This window comes from Lipotes vexillifer, unplaced genomic scaffold (genome assembly GCF_000442215.2).
Source record: "Lipotes vexillifer unplaced genomic scaffold, Lipotes_vexillifer_v1.1 scaffold3365, whole genome shotgun sequence".
NCBI classification, from domain to species: Eukaryota; Metazoa; Chordata; class Mammalia; order Artiodactyla; family Lipotidae; genus Lipotes; species Lipotes vexillifer.
This window is the reverse complement of record NW_006780539.1, coordinates 90,799-107,722: the sequence shown is the minus strand read 5'-3', so window position 1 is coordinate 107,722 and position 16,924 is coordinate 90,799. Positions and strand designations below refer to the sequence as shown.

At 46.7% G+C, this 16,924-nt stretch overlaps 1 protein-coding gene across 2 annotated transcripts; it reads right to left on the bottom strand.

Moving 5' to 3' along the window:
• Positions 1 to 11,514, bottom strand: GNPDA1 (glucosamine-6-phosphate deaminase 1). Of its 2 annotated transcripts, XM_007453699.1 has the most exons (7): positions 11,482 to 11,514; positions 10,492 to 10,621; positions 7,200 to 7,301; positions 5,819 to 6,001; positions 4,594 to 4,778; positions 2,383 to 2,557; positions 1 to 1,477 (listed from the first exon to the last, which is right to left on the bottom strand). In XM_007453699.1, exons 2-7 carry the CDS (start codon positions 10,613 to 10,615, stop codon positions 1,377 to 1,379), a joined length of 870 nt encoding a protein of 289 aa, XP_007453761.1. In that variant the 5' UTR covers positions 10,616 to 10,621; positions 11,482 to 11,514; the 3' UTR covers positions 1 to 1,376. The 2 variants fall into 2 exon arrangements, with proteins under 2 accessions (XP_007453761.1, XP_007453762.1); XM_007453700.1 differs by lacking the exons at positions 7,200 to 7,301; positions 11,482 to 11,514 and having other exon boundaries at positions 1,377 to 1,477; positions 10,492 to 10,615.
• Positions 11,515 to 16,924: the final 5,410 nt, after the last annotated feature.

The following is a 16,924-nucleotide window of genomic DNA, read 5'->3' as shown; positions in this document are numbered from 1 at the left end:
TTTTACTTGAAAATACTGGATTTAATAGAAAATATTGTAAACAAGTCCATTGATCCATTAGCTTAAGACAGAATGACAGCACAATCACGTATAAAAGCTAAAGATGAAATGCTGGTACCAAACACAGCACTTAAAGAGAGGCCTGAGCCAGGCTCTGAAAGGTCTTTCCCAGAAATAGAGGCAGCAGCAGCTTCAAATGGGCACAGAAATAGGGAGGAGGAGGCAGCATCCAAACCATCAAGGCAGAGGAGTAAAAGAAGGCAGAGCAGTAGACAGCTTGTGAACAAGGGGTGAAGGATAAAGGAGCAAAAGCACTGTATTTCCTGATGTTCTGGTAACATCAGACCATGCCACACGAACCTGGGAGGGTTAGAAGGGCAGGGTATTTTCAGTGGGGAAAGGACATTAGGCAACTTTAGAAACAGTTGGTATGTTTCTTGGCACTCAGCTCTTAGGGATGTAGAACATGTCACTCGTGTGTTGTTTCTAACTCAACTGAGCTGCTTGCCCTGGCTCCATCACCTTGACTGAACACAACGCTGAACTTGACGGTATCTGCTGGCCCTGTGGACTTATGAAAGAGCGTGTATGAGAGGTGCCACAGTGAGTCCTTGGAACAAAACATAGGGCTCTGGTGGGAAAAGCGTTTCTGCCTTCCTCCTGGTGCTGGAAGGTCCCTGATGGATGGGAGTTTGACGTGGCTGGGCCCCTTGAGGCTCTGAGTTTATCAGCAAAAGCCTTCTTCTTAGTCCTACCCACCCAAATCCTCCCTCAAGGAGTCCTCTGAGTTCACAGAAAGGCCAACTGAAAGAGCAGTAAAAACTGGGGAAAGAAAGTAAGGGATAGTTTCCTTCCCATGGCACTTGTTACTGACCAGAGGGACCGCTTCCTTATACTGATTTTAGACTTTGAGAGTGTTTGTTCCTTAATCTAAAACAGTGATTCCCAAATAAGGGGCAGGCCTGCTCAAGACGGGCTCTCAGGACTCTCCAAAGAGGTTTTGTCCCATATACATAAGCCCCTAACTCCCTCCCAATTGAGAATCAGTGCACATAATGATAGAACTTACTGGCAGGAGTGTATTGTACACGTGAACAGTGTCAGAGACAGAACAAAGAGTTAAAAACCCCCTAGTTGGGCCGACATCAAAATTACGGAGTGATTTTTTTTTTTTTCTTCTGATTAACAGTAAGTTACAACCAAGTAGCTAAACTCCATGACTGGACTCCACGCTGCATAGCCAAGAATAATAAGTTCACCCACTTATCTGGAGTAACCATACTAGATTAAAGAAGTACAGTTCTGTCCATCTAAAGACAATTTCCAGAAAGACCTGCCTGTCCCAATGAGGTACTTGACACTAGGATTAGCACAGGCTAATCACTGTATGGTTTCTTAGAAGACTGGCTTTTCTCTGTTTCTTTCTCTTTGATACTGTACAAGGGATCCACCAATTTGTTATGAACAAGCATTAAACCTACAGAAAATTAAAAACAAAAGTCATTAATGCAGGTAGAGGCAGAGTTCCATGATTATCAACAGTAACATCCAGGAGCTCTCAAATTTTGTCCTAGAACTGATACTCATCATCTTTCCTCTGTGAGCCCAAACGATAAACACCCTAAGAATAGGAAAAGAATTTGTTATTCCTAATGAATGGTAGAATCCATGGACTGTTATAAATTCAGTCTCTAGGAGAGTTGGCCATTATAAGGTTAATCTTGGGCTTCCCTGGTGGCGCAGTGGTTGAGAGTCCGCTTGCCGATGCAGGGGACACGGGTTTGTGCCCTGCTCTGGGAGGATCCCACATACCACAGAGCGGCTGGGCCCGTAAGCCATGGCCCCTGAGCCTACGCGTCCGGAGCCTGTGCTCCGCAACGGGAGAGGCCACAACAGTGAGAGGCCAGCGTACCGCAAAAAAAAAAAAAAGTTAATCTTTTCATCAAAGAGCAAATTCCTAATTTGCCTGCACAGTAAACGAGGATTTTCACATAAGTTTATTTAAAGCAGTGAGTATCCGCTTTATGTAGAAGAAAAAAAGATGTGCATGACATTTCAGTGCCTTGACTACAAGGAAAAGGCCTGTACAAGATCTGTAAAGATAAAAAACCTGAGGCTCAATATCGCTGCAAGGAGATTACCAAACTGCCCTTGAACTACAACTTTCATTTCATTTTTTTTCCTCCTCCTCAGAGCAAACAGGTCTCTAGAAATGGACCCTTAAATAGTCATGGATGGAAGAGAAAACTGTATTCTGAGAGGAGGTTTGATTTTATTAAAATCATAGTTGTCAAAGTGGCCAGAGCATGCAAGCTAGATCCACTCCTCACTCCTGGCACACCTGAACTTGGCAACCTACTCCCTGACCCACCCCACCCTCACCTTTGAAATACTTGACGGTCTTCACTTTCAACTCCAGGGTGGCATCCTCGTCGCACACAAACACCGTGCGGGGATGCTGCTGGAAGGCAGACACGGTCCACATGTGGTTCACTCCCTCCTCGATGGCCTTGTATAGAGCAAACGCCTTGTGAGCACCCGTGATGAGGATCATCACCTGGGGATCAGAAAACAAGCCTGTGATGGAGGAGAAGGAGCGGCGGAACGGGGAGTCTAGACACCTGAATCCTAGTGGCCACCCAGGACAATCGTAAGGACTGTTGTTGTTATGTGTCATTGTAAGTCGTTAGCACGTGGCACACTGCTCCACGCTCTGTGTGCTCTATCACACAAGTAGCCTGAGATGGGGAGCATTGTTATCCCTACATTCTAGGATAAGGGAGTGGACTCTGTGATGGGGGTTTCAGTAACTTGCCCCAGGTCATTTCTAACCCAGAGTCCATGCTCTTGACCACCACATGATAGTGCCTCCTGGCACCTTTGATGATGACCGTGAAAGTGCCCTGGGAACAGATGTGCCATACATACAGAGGCCCACGCCTTATCCCAACAGTTCTGACACTGGGTCCCGGGGCCCCTAGGTTGGGTGAGTTTCCACAGTGACAAACTGGAAAAAGACGGGTCCTGATTTGCGCCTCCAGGGAGGCCTTGGAAGCAATGGTGAGAGTTATCTGTGTGGCTGCTAAGGTTGACTCCCAATAAAGCTGCCCCTTAATCTGGTTACTTTCTTTTTTTTTTTTTTTTTCCTTACGTTATGCGGGCCTCTCCCTGTTGTGGCCTCTCCCATTTGCGGAGCACAGGCTCTGGACGCGCAGGCTCAGTGGCCATGGCTCACGGGCCCAGCCGCTCCGCGGCATGTGGGATCTTCCCGAAACGGGGCACGAACCCGCGTCTCCTGCATCGGCAGGCGGACTCTCAAGCACTGCGCCACCAGGGAAGCCCAATCTGGTTACTTTCAGTTCAGAGTATTAGACCTGCTCATGTGACTTGGAGTAATGCTTTTTGTTTAAGTAAAACAGGCACAGACTCAACACTTAAAATATCGAGAATGTTAAGTGTGGGAATTCCCTGGCAGTCTAGTGGTTAGGACTCCTTGCTTTCACTGCCGAGGGCCCGGGTTCAATCCCTGGTCAGGGTACTAAGATCCTGCAAGCCATGAGGCACAGCCAAAAATAAATAAATAAAATAAAATAATTTTTTTAATTAAAAAAAAAAAAAAAGAATGTTAAGTGCCAGAAAGTGATTATAAAGAACTCAGCATTCCAGATATCCTTTCATTGTAATTCACTTCTGCCATGGAGTTGTGAGCAGGATTTAGTGTTCCTTTCTTGAAATGAGAAAACAGAGGCATAGAGAGAATGTGACTCTTTGTTCAGGACCCCAGAACTCGTTTTAAAAAAAAGAATTTCCAGATTTCCATCCCCAGGTCCTTTCTGCACACCACAGGAAGAGCCCTCAAACTGTAGTGTTTATAAGCTGCAAGGCCAAAAACAGCAGAATGACCTCCCTAGGTACTGATTCAAGGTTACCCAACAGAAATCTGCTGCCATCGCTCATTTCACAAAAATTCACTTTAGACAGGGAAACTTTTTCAATGATTTACATGTTTGTTTACAGACTTGGGCAAAGAAACTTAAAGCTAAAATGTCTGTAGCTGCTTCCCACTGAATATATCAGAAAGGAAGAGAAAATGCTTCTAATGAAAGTAAGGAAATTGGAACTACAAAAAATTCAAATGATACCCAAATTTCTATAGAAAGACTCAATTCAGTTCAAGACACTATTTCAATTACACTTCTCCACATTTATGAATCCCTGAGCACAGGGCTATAACCACAAGCATCCTGCGGTTGCAGGGGGAGCTCCCTTCAAGCAGTGGCTTCCACCAACTGCAGGGAACCAGAGGGCCCCTCTCAGTACCTGGACAGGTACCAATTTATATTCTGATATTAGTGGTGCTGGGTAGGTAGAGACCAGGAGCCTGTGGCCTCCTGGGCAGTCAGTGCTGAAAAGGTTTCACCTCACACTGGGAAGAATGGTTACTTCCAGAGAGGAAGGACAGCAGTGATAGGGTCAGTTGGGATTTTAGCCTTATTTACAATGTCTTCATTTTTAATAAAATGGATTCAGGTGGTACCTGTATAGTTGAAATTAACAGCAAAAAGCCAAGTCCAGCCCCCCTTGTGCCCTTACCTCTCTAGCATCCATGACAGTGCCCACACCCACCGTCAGGGCCATGGTGGGCACCTTGGCGAGATCTCCATCAAAGAACCTAGCATTGGCCAGGATGGTGTCCATGGCCAGCGTCTTCACACGGGTCCTGGACACCAGACTGGATCCCGGCTCGTTGAAGGCGATGTGTCCGTCAGGGCCAATGCCTGCCCAGAAGAGACAGGGCAGCCCTGTCAGTCCCAGGGATCCAAGAATTCAAGAACGGACAATCTCTCCTTCCCCACCTGGGGTCTGAAAAAAATCCTTGAAAACCATGTCTCTCACCTCATTCATTTAAAGGTACACTTTAAGCATATGATCTTCCCCTCTCATTTCTAGCTGAGGCACACACAGACATTGTTAACTTGCTGCCACCCTCAGAAAGCTAAGTAGGGAGCAATCCCAAAAGCTTCTGCCCCCCAGATCATCCAAGTGTAACTTCTCTCTCTCCTGCCACTTCTCTATCCCGGCTGGGATGGAGTCACACCGAAGAAAACATACACAGGGCCTGGAAAGGGGCTGCCAAGTTTATAAGATCTCAGAACACGAGCACTCCTAGCCATTTCCTCCCCACCTTGAAGTAAAGAAGGGTTAAATCTGGAGCAGTCAAAGACTGTTCAACTTCAGCCTCCCACCCCCACCCCCCATGGGGGACTCCAGAGGCTGTGACAGATGGAAGTGTAAGAGGGCAACTCAGGGCATGGACAGGCATAAACCTGAGAGCGGGATACCCTAGGTCCCCACCCTCTCTCCACTGCTCTGGCTGGCTGACCCTGGGCAAGTCACCAAACTTCTCTGGGGTTCAATTGCTATTTTTAGCATGCAGGGGCTGATGGTGGAATCTTCTGGAACTACATGAGTCTGTGATTATGTTTAACTAAGTCCCATGACTGATCCCTAAAACCTTGTCTGAGGAATAGAGAGAATCTTGGAGTCCAAATCCAAATACCTCAGTTTACAGACAAGGCATCAAATTGCAGAAAGAGGAGATGCCCCAGATCACAAAGTTTCTGAGCGGCAGAGGCAGGGCAGGGCACCAGGGCTCCTACTCTGTGCCTTCCCTGCTGCCTCAGGCTAATGAGTGACCCCACTGTCACTGGTGCAGAGAGAGGGAGCTGTTTGCAGACAGGCATGGGTCTTGTCCCCTTCTCATATGTTCCAGCCACCCGGGGTTTGCCCTGGACACCTGCTGCGGTGTCGAGCTCACCTCCGACAAACAGCTCAATCCCACCCGCAGCCTTGATCTTCTCCTCAAAGGCATCACACTCAGCCTGCAGGTCAGCTGCAGTCCCATCCAGAATGTGGGTGTTTTCTGGGTGGATGTCAATGTGCTTGAAGAAGTTGTTCCACATGAAGGAGTGGTAGCTCTCCGGGTGGTCTCGACGAAGGCCTGTGGGGCCGTGGCTGCACTCAGTCATGCCAGGCTGAGCAAGGGCACCCTCCCAAGGATGGCAGGATACTCCCAGACCCCAGAGACACTTTCAGGGAAGAGCCCATCGGGGAGCCTTGGGCACTAGCCCTCTCACCCCCAGCCACTTGGAGTAAGCTGAGCTGGTGTCCTTGTGCCCATGACCATGGGCCTGGGCCCTCATTCTGATCTCCTTTTCACAAGAGAATGGCTGGAGGCCAGGATCAGTCTGGACCTCTGGAGGTGGGCTAGCCTCTGCGGGGGAGGGCTGGGCCCATCAGGAAAGGAAGCAAGAACACCCCTTACCCTGTGCCTCCCACCTCACCATTCACCCCCCCGTTACACCCTGCTCAGCCTGAACCCCAACTGGAACACCAAGTGGTTGGAGAGAATTATCTCAGAGCTTCCAAAAGAAGATTTTTTTTCAGTTAAGAAGAAAAACAGTGTTTAAAGTGCATGTTTCAGGGGCCTGAGGAGCGGGGAAATGGGCAGTTGATTTTTAATGGATAGTTTCAGTTTTGCAAGATGAAAAGAGTTCTGGAGATTGGTTGCACAACAGTGTGAATCTACTTAACACTGAACTGTACACATAAAAATGGTTAAAATGGTAAATTCTATGTTACGTGTAGTTTACCACAATTAAAACAAAAAAGAATCTTTAAGGCAAAACCGTTACAAAATGATGGTGGAGGTGGAGAGGGTGACAGAAGCCCAAGATGCCACTTTTCATCAGTGGAAAGGACACTAGTCTCAGCTCCCTTCCCAGTATACTTGGCAGGAAGGGGACTGGAAGATGAACAGTAGAGAGAAAGTCCAGACACAGACACTGGTGTGTGTGGGGGCACACACCCCAGCCATGGGACCCCAGATCCCATTTGCAGCCATTTGTTCCAGAAAGAAATGGCATGGAGTTGGGGAGGAGGCAGGGGAGGAGATATGCTGGAATTCATTAAGTGCTTGCTCTGATCAAGAAGCTTCCACACCTGTTATATCACTTAATGCTTACAGCCCATGAGGTCAGCTTTATTAGCCTCATGTCATAGCTGAGTGAACCAAGGCCTGGAAGATACAGTATCACCAATTGAGGCTACCCCCAAATGCCACTGGTTCCCTGAGCCCTCCCCCATCCTCTCCTGGGCCAATCCTGTGAGGGGAGGAGTACGATTCTCCCAAGACTCACCCACATACTCGTCCATGTTGAAAGTCTTCACATATTTGAAGGACAGGTCTCCATTCTTGTAGTATTCAGTCAGCTTCTTGTAGCAGCCAAGTGGGGTGCTCCCTGCAAGAGAGGCCACAGCCATGAACCCCCTTCAGCCCCCAGCTCCTGGAAGCCCAGAGGGCACCCGGCAATGAATCAAGGATGCTCCACCAGGAGAACCTGTCAGATCTGACAGAAACAAATCAGATCTGAAGTCCTACCCAATGCTCAATCCCAACTGCCATCTGTTAAGTGCTGGTTTAATGCCTATTCCCCCGCTAGACTGTAAGCTCCAGGAGGGAAGGGCTGTGTCTTGTCCTGTTCATGGCTGAATCCCTAGCATTCAGCACACTGATGATTGAAATGACTGTGATCAGCACCTGAGTGAATGTCAGACTTAATTACTGACATGACATTCCCTGAGCAACGAGTACGTGAGAGGTACGTGATGGGGATGCAGAGAAGTGAGAGACACAGCAGCCGCCCTGGAAGAGCTCACTGTTTAGGAGTGGGGACACGAAGCAGTAATGTCGGCTGTGGTACAGGCTAGCCTGTGGGTTTGGGGAAGACTTCCCCTCGGAGCAGCAAACCCAAGCGGAGTCTCATTAAAAAGTCAGTCATAAAACCCATAAAAAGGCAAGAGGACTGCTGTTGATTAAGAAACGAAATATGCATGAAGCCTGACTGGACACTGGGATTAATTTTTTTAAAAAAAACTTTAAAAAATAAATGTGGGGCTTCCCCGGTGGCGCAGTGGTTGAGAGTCTGCCTGCCGATGCAGGGGACACGGGTTCGTACCCCGGTCCGGGAAGATCCCACATGCCGCAGAGCGGCTGGGCCCATGAGCCATGGCCGCTGAGCCTGCGCGTCCGGAGCCTGTGCTCCGCAACGGGAGAGGCCACAACAGTGAGAGGCCCGCGTATTGCAAAAAAATAAAAATAAATGTGGACAATTAGGGGGAAAAATTTAATATAGTCTATATATTAGATGAAACGATTTTTAATTTTCTTAGGTATTATAATAGTATTGTCATTATATAAGAGAATGTCCTTATTCTGAGGAGATATGTACTAAAGGATTTAGAGGTAAAGTGTCAGGATCTCTGGACCTTGCTTTCCAGTGGCTTATAAGAAATGTGTGTGTGTATGTGTGTGTGTACATACAGAACATGAGCCACAAGAGATGAAAGCAAATGTGGCAAAAGGTTAACAATTGGTGAATCTAGGTAGATGGTACTGTACTATTCTTTCAGCTTTTCTGAATGCATGAAACTTTTAAAAATAAAAAGATGGAAAGAAAAAAGCCCCACCCAAATCAGATCATTCTTTTCATAACCCACTAATGGCTTTTCATTTCACTCTGAGTTATCATCAGTCCTAACAAAGGCTCTATATAACCTGGCCCCTGGCTAACTCTCTCCCCAGCTAGGAATCCTGCTTCAAGCAATTCTACCTCAGGGCCTTTGCACATGGTGTTTGTTCCCTTGGCCAGCAATGCTCTCCTTCAGGTATCTGCATAGCTAACTCACCTCTTTAGGCCTTTACTCAAATGTCACTTTCTCAGAGAGACCTTCCCTGCCCGCATATCCAACACTGTAACTCCCACCTCTGCCTAAACACTCTCTAGCCCCTTTCCCTGCTTCATTTTTCTCCTTCCCTCTTATCACCATCTAACATACTCTATATTTTGCTAGTTCACTTGTTTATTATCTGTCTCTCCCACCATAATTCAAGCTTTAGGAAGGCAGGAATTTGTGTTCTTTTTATTCACTGCTGTATCCCTGGCACCTAGAACAGCTTGGCATACAGCAGGTATTCAATAAGTATCTGCTGAATGGATGACAGTGGCAGCCCCATCCACACAAAATAATCAGCCTATCCCTGTGACATGGTCTTAGCCATGGCTGAGCCACACAGCTTCCCTGTCCTCCCCGTGAGCTTCATCATGTCCATTTTCCAAACTTGTAGCCTTCCCATCAATTCTGTGAGCTTCCACTAACTAGCCAATAAATTCCTTTTCTGCTTAAGTTAGCCAGAGTCGGCTTCTGTGGCTTCCACCCAGAACCCTGAGGGTGCTTCAACTAACAGTAGGAATGTTCCAAGGAACCCATATGGAAATACTGTGCTGGTTCAAGTGTGACAGTCAGGAAGGGGCCAGGTCTTGGAGGGCCCTGAACACCACTCTGAGGGGCTTGGATCTAATTTTGCAGACGATGGGGAAATGGGGAGTGGTTTCAGCAGAAGCCCAGACTCTGACCCAGGGTGGCTCCACAGTTAGAAAACAGGATGTTAGCACAGCCCCGACACAGTCTGAGATGCTGGTGGTTTCACAGATACCTACCTGAATATACTGTTCCCACAAACCTCTAGAGCAGAGGTCAGAAAACTTCAGCCCACAGGCCAGATCTAGCCTGCTGCCTGTTTTTGTAGAGCTCATAAATTAAGAGTAGTTTTTACACTTTAAAAGTTTTTAAAAACCAAAAGAATATTATGATATATGAAAATTATATCAAATGTCAGTGCTGGCAGACATCCACGCTCATTTCTGGATTGTCTATGGCTCCTTTTGAGCTACAAGGGCAGAGTTAAGTAGCTGCAACAGAAACTGTATGGCCAGTGAAGTGTAAAATATTTATTATTTGGCCGTATACAGAAAAAGCTTGAAGACTCCTGCAATAGTGGATTGGTCACTGAGGCAAATCCACCCCACTTCTGAAAGAAATAATCAGAACATTTGCCTTGAAAAACTGGGTTCAAAATATCCTCCCATAAAGGCAACATTCTGATTTTTTCCCCAAAGAACCTAGGACTGTTTTTCACTTAGGTCCTGTGTTTAATTAAGCCTTACAGAAAATGCGTTGAGTGACTATCTTCTCAATTCTCCCAAGGATGGCGCTTAGTTAGTAGCACTCTAGATGCAGAGAAGAGAAATTAATTCATTACATAAAACGTATGCCTTAAGGTATTAGGACTTAATTCTGTTAAGGAAACTTGACTGACAGGGCTGGCTTAGGATATAGCCTAAAAATCAAAGTTTTTCCTGCCTAACCAAGATCCCTTCTACTCCAGGGCTCTTCAGGAGCAGGCAGCAACAAACCAGCCCAGAGGAAGCTGGGTCCTCTGTTTCGTATGTCCAGGGGCAGGGGAGTTGTTCACTCATAGGGCCAGTACCTCAGAGCCCTCCTTGCAGTCCCTTGGCTGAATGGGCCTACCTACCTGGCCCCTTAAAAGCCCATAATGCCCTCGCCCACCCTCCCCATCCCACAACGCACCAGTAGGGAGCCCCAGGGTGAAGTACTTGTCTGGCCCTGGGTTAAACTGGATGATGCGGTTCCTGATGTATTTGGCTGCCCACTCACTGGCCTGAGAATAGTGGTCCAGGATGATGAGCTTCATCTTGTCCTGCAGGGGTAGGTGACAAAAGGAATCAGTGGTAAGGGGTAAGGAGAAAGGGATGGAGGGGAGAAGCCCTTCTCTCCATGCTGTCTGAGCCCAGAAGGGGAAGTTCACAGAGCATTGACAGGCTGGGCCAAGTGCCTCCACTACCCACCGGGAGGCGCTGCTGTGGGACAGACCTGGGTTCTAATCTCGGTTCCTCCATTGATCAACTGCAGCACCTTGGTTAAGGTCCCAAGTTCTTTGAGCTTGTTTTCTCTTACGGGAAAATGGGGACAACAGCACCTACCTGACAAATTTCATGATGGTGAATATGAAATGAGAAGATGCATGTAAACCACATAGTATTCAATATAACATGTTGGCTATTATCTTGCAGCTCGACCCAGGCCCCCATTCCCCACCCCTCGACAACCCCCACCTGGCTAGATACTCTACTGTTGAACTCTTCCTCAATAAATAGAGAGGTCATGGGATCATCTTGGATCACTAGAGCAGGTGGAGGCCTGGAGAGGTGTGTTCTTTCAGTACCAGAGAGGGGCGCTCCCACCGGCATGCCTTGCTTTGCAGATCCTGTTTCCCCCAAAGAACACGCGGCAAAGATAATCGCTCTGGAAGGAGGGCGTTTAGTCCTCCCCGCCGCACTGCGGTCAAATCTGAGTGGGAAGGCCAAGGCTGAGGTGGCCGGATCCGCGGTCCTTGGGGTACAGGAGTTTTTCCCCCACCCCAATGGCGATCCCATCGCCCCTCCCGGGGAGGGACCCGAACGGATCGCTGGGGGTCCCGGCCCCAGGTTGCCGGAGGCTGGGCAGCGCCCGGAACCCCGCCCGCGAGGAGGGTCCCCGCGGACCCCGCTCCCCACTTACGCGGACGCTTCCCGCGGCTCATGCAGCGACTGCGCTGGCGGCCCCGCCCCGCGTGGGTCATGTGGCTGCAGGTCACGCGGTGCCGCGCTCTGCCCGCGGGGCTGACTTCTAGGGGCTGCGGCTCCAGGGAGGGCTCTGCCCGGCGGGCCAGGGGCTCCCATTTTCTTAGCACAGGGGCTGTGCAGGCCCCGGAAAAGCCTTGGGGGGGGGGCGGGGCTTGGAGACTGGTTTGGTGGAGGAGGGAGACTTGGCGGGTCCCAGGTCGCTCCCAGGGCTGCAGTCCCCAAGGCCGGGGCCTGGGGCAGGGTTTTCTGTGCTGGGGGTGGGGCGCAGGAGGAAGAGCAGAATCGCTTCCTCTAGGGCTGGGCTTGGCTCTGCCTTCAGGTTTTTTTTTTTAGAGATCATTTATTTACCTAGTTATTACTGCTTTTTTGTTTTAAATATAATTGGGTTTTTTCTACCTTAAAAAAAAAATCCATCTTTGCAGCAGTATGAACTAGAGAAAAATGTAGGTCCCTGGTCTCCTCTGCTTCCCACCCTAAGGTAATCATTGCTAACAGGTTAGACTACATCCTCAGTGATTTTTCGTGAATATCCTTACATTGTATTTTACAGAAATGAGAACACACCACACGTGTGGTCCACAGTCAGCTGGGCGACCACATCCTGCAGTTCCCGTGACCTGGCTCTCCTCTTCCTTGGGCCTCGCTGCGGCTCCGGAGCAGCTTGAGAGAGTGGGCTTCTAATGGTGAGGCCCTGATGAGCCCGGGCGGTGGCGCTAACACAGTTTGAGGGACTTGTTCTTTGGCCTCGGTGTTGGTGTAGGTGTCTTTTGTTTTTCTGTTTTTTAAAATTCAGTTAGAAATCTCATCTTAGCCTGAGGATTGCAGATGTTTCACAGTGAGGTTCCCATCCCAATCTCCAAACACTTCAGATGATACCTCCAGGTCTGCAGCACTTGCCCTCAGATGGTACAGGAAGTGACTTCATGGGACCTTAATTGGGCCTGTTTCCCCAGAGTTACCCTTTCTGTAGGGAACCAGTGCAGGTGTCTGTTAAGTCTGGAGGCGCTTGATTCTGCATGCGGACTAATCAGGAAGGCCTGGGTTTAAATTCTGGTCTTGCCAATATCCACTTCTTTAGTGAGTGACTCAAGCCAATGACTCAGCTTCTCCAACTCTTCATTTTCTTATCTGGAACTTGGGAATTGAGTGGGAATTATGTAATAGTGACCTCATGTAGCTGTTGTAAGCATTAAATGAAAACCAGTGGGCCATCCATATCTGTGGTTCCAAATGCACAGATTCAACCAACCTCAGATGGAAAATATTCAAAAAATAATTCCTGAAAGTTCTCAAAAAGCAAAACTCGCATTTGCTCTGTGCCTGGCAACTGTTTACATAGTATTTACGTTGTATTAGGTGTTATAAGTAGTCTAGAGGTGATTTAAAGTATATGGGAAGATGTATGTAGATTATATGCAAATACTGTGTCATTTTATGTAAGAGATTTGAGCATGCATGGATTTTGGTATTTGTGGGGGTCCTGGAACCAATTTCCTGGGGAAACTGATGGCTGACTGTGTTAGCATATCATAGCATGGCTAGCCATGTTACCGATACCCCTTATTTCCTCCTACCCTCCTTACAGCTCTCTCTCTCTAACCCTGAAATACTCTCTACCCTAACCTTCTGCCCTCCACAGGCTCCTCCCACTCCATGCCTGGATTTAAACTGTTACGCGTACCCATCCTTCCATCCTCTTGTTTTGGAACTAAAGTTGGCTAACTAAAAGAATTGTGAGTCCCTCCCCACCCCAGGTTTTTTGCTTGTGAGTTCATCTATGCAGTCTCTGTTCCTTTTCCTTCCTTCCTGTGGTGAAGGCAGATGTGATGCCTGGAGCTGGGGAAGCCATATTATAACTATGAGGCAATAAGCATAAAGGTAGAGTGGAGGATAGAAGGAACTTAAGTCCTTGATGTTTGACAAGTGCTAGGCCTCTACTTCTGGACTTCCTCTAAGGAAATAACAAATATCCGTATGGTATTTATTTAAGCCACTGCTGGTAGAGTTTTCTGTGTCTTGAGATTAAAAACATGACTCATTGTTACAGCAGATGACTCAGGTCTTCCTTGGGGTTTATGTTGGTATTGTGGGGAGATACCTTTCTTCTACAGGAATTTTGAGCTGTGAAATCCAGGAAAGCTTAGAGCTGCCAGTGAGGAAAGTAGAAACAATAGAAAAGAGATACAAAGCCCTGTGACATCATTTGAGCTGCCTAGATCTAGCCATGTCCAAAGCCAAATATACTCTGTTGGGTTTAAGTTGGGTGAATGAATGAGGGAGTATAAAAATAATATCTTTTCTTCCCTGAGGCTAGTTAGGGGAAACGCTGGAAGAATATTGCGTTATCTATTGCTGCATAACAGATTACCCCAAAACTTAATGGCTGAAAGCAATAATTACAGTAAGGGCTAAAAAGAAATGTACTGTCAAGCCATGAAAAGACCTGGAGGAAACATAAGTGTGTGTTACTGAAAAGGCTACATATTGTAATATTCCAACCCTATGACATTCTGGAAAAGGCAAAACTATGGAGACAATAAAAAGATCGTTGCCAGGAGTTAGCAGGGAGGGTGGGATGAGTAGGTAGAGCACAGAAGTTATAGGGTAGTGAAACTATCCTGTGTGACACTGTGATGGTGGATACATGTGAGGGTTCAGGGTTCAGACAAAACCTGTTCAGACAGGTTTTGTCTGAACCCTGGAATGTACAAGAGTGAACTCTGATGTAAACTATGGACTTTGGGTGATTATAATGTGTAGGTTTGTCACTTGTAACAAGTGTGCCACTCTGATCAGTAGTATATTGAGTGAAATCTCATGAGAGACCCTGACCCAGAATCACTCAGCTAAGTCAGTCCTGAATTCCTGACCCACAGAAGCTGTGAGATAATAAACATTTGTTGTTTTAAGCTGCTAAATTATAAAGTCATTCGTTATGCTGCAATAGATAACTCAACACACTCAGGAAAATTCCATAGGTGGGGTAGGTGTTAAGCAGGGGATTCAACCCCTGTTTCTCTCCCCTGTGCATGGAGGTGTGTCATCTGACCCACCAGAGACTCCATTCCTCAGATCACACATTCCCACATTGTGTTGCCCTCTGCCATGTTTGTGGAATCCCCTGCCAAGGCTTCTGCTGAGCCTTTCTTCCTGTTACTTGCTGTTTTCTAATTATCTTAGGCCATGTCTTACCTTCATTCCCTGTAGCTGTTTCTCACTGATCTTTGCATTTCCCATACTACCTAGCTCACTACCTTGCACGTAAAAGCCAAAGCCCCACATGTTTCAGAGCATTGGCTCTGGAGCCCATTGGGTTCAGATGCTAGATCAACCACTTATTAGCTGGGGCACTTTCTTAATGTCTGTGCCTCAGTTTCCTCAACTGTAAAATAGGGAGACTAATGGTAGCTACTTCATAGGGTTGTTTTGAGCATTAAAATACATTGTCACATGGAAAGCATTTGGAACTATGCCTGACACGTGGCAGCTGCTCCATAAATATCACTTATTAGATTGAATCATACAAAAATTGTCATTTTTCTGGGTCAAAAAACTAAATATTGGCAATTTCACGTAGTTTAATCTCATATTATTATTTTTATCCTTTCACCAGAGTTATATTCAAAGAAACAGTCCGGCAACCCAAAACAATTACAATTGTTGGTAATGTCTCTAGAAGAATGTTAAAGACAATCCAAATCAGAACTCAGAGCACCTCTTAAAATTCTCCTTGCCTCATTCTTTTTACTGTTACCAGGAAACCTTTTCCAATGCTCATTCTAAACTCCTAACTAAAAAAATCTCTGCCCCAACACCCCATCCCACATAACCAGCCAAAGTAGGTGACTACCTTGCCCATCCTTCAACTTACCTCCATTCTTTTCCTCACAGTAAATTTCTCTTTTTTGATGCAGACACCTGGGTTTGGCTTCCCAGGTGTCTGTCTTTTCCTCTCTCTCATTGCAAAAACCTAGACATGATACTGCCCGAAACTGGCTTCCTAGAGAGCAGAAGAGAGGGGAGAGGCTGAGAAGGCAAAGGTGAAATTCCTTCTTTCTTTTAAAAAAATTTTAATTATGGTAAAAACATACAAAGTGTACCATCTTAACCATTTTTAAGCATCCAGCTCAATAGTGTTAAGTACATTCTTGTTGTACAACCAATCTCCACGACTCTTTCCTCTTGGCAAACTGAAACTCTAAACCCATTAGACAGCAACTTCCCCATTTCCTCCTGCCCCGAGTCCCTGCAGCCACTGTTCTACTTTCTGTCTCTATGAATTTGATTACTCTGGTTCCCTCATATACGAATTATGCGGTATTTGACTTTTGCAACTGACTTACTTCAGTTAGCACAGTGTCCTCACATACATACATACATACATACATACACACACACACACACACATACATACATACATACTATATTATTTTATCCATTCATCTGTCCATGGATACTAAGGTTGCTTCTACCTCTTGGCTATTGCAGAATTCCTTTTACATTGGGAAATATGAACAAATTTAGTAATTTCAGGCTCCTTCACAAGGGGAAGACAATGTAATAAACTGCATGATTGTGTTGTTCAAATATTAAATGGGGAAGCAGGTCAGGGCCCCAAAAGAGCCACGTCAGTCAGAGCTGGACAGACTTGGGTGGCATATCCAGGAATGGATGCCAGAGCCACACTGGCTTTGAATTCCAGCTCTACCACTTACCGATTGGTTAACTTCTGGGAAGTCAATTTCTTTCTGACTAATTGCTTCATCCATGAAATAGGAAAAATAACACCTACCTTATTGTATGGTCTATTATTGCCAAGAGTAGTCACCTCAGGGGAGGAATAAATGATTTAATACATGTAAGGCACTTAGAACAGTGCCTGGCACTGAGTTAGCTGTCACTAAGGGATCATTATTATTACTAGGGTTTTGAGATGGTCCTTGAAAGAGAATCAGGGTTTGGTCGCTGAAGAGGAGGAGGGTGGCATTACAGACAGGGATGATCAGAGGCAGGAAGGCACTGAGGCTGGGGGAGTACCGTTTCCAGAGTTAAGAAACAGAAGCACAGGATATCCAGTTAAATTTGAATTATGGCTACTTGCCTGTGCATATGTACTTTGAGATAAAAGAAAAATATCACGTGAGACATCCTTATTCTAAAAGCATATTTTGGGGAATTACCTGGAGGCGCAGTGGTTAAGAATCTGCCCGCCAGTGTAGAGGACATGGGTTCGATCCCTGGTCCAAGAAGATCCCACATGTCGCGGAGCAACTAAGCCCACGCGCCACAACTACTGAGCCTGTGCTCTAGAGCCCGCGAGCCACTAAAGAGCCTGCATGCCACAACTACTGAAGCTCTTAATCTTTGTTCTGCAGGAT

Coding starts and splice junctions, on each gene's coding strand:
- GNPDA1 (XM_007453699.1), bottom strand. CDS start 10,615: ATGAAGCTCATCATCCTGGACCACTATTCTCAGGCCAGTGAGTGGGCA. Junction 7,302..10,491: donor CACCCTGGGGCTCCCTACTG/GTGCGTTGTGGG, acceptor CCTCTCTTGCAG/GGAGCACCCCACTTGGCTGC. Junction 6,002..7,199: donor CAACATGGACGAGTATGTGG/GTGAGTCTTGGG, acceptor ACGGCCCCACAG/GCCTTCGTCGAGACCACCCG.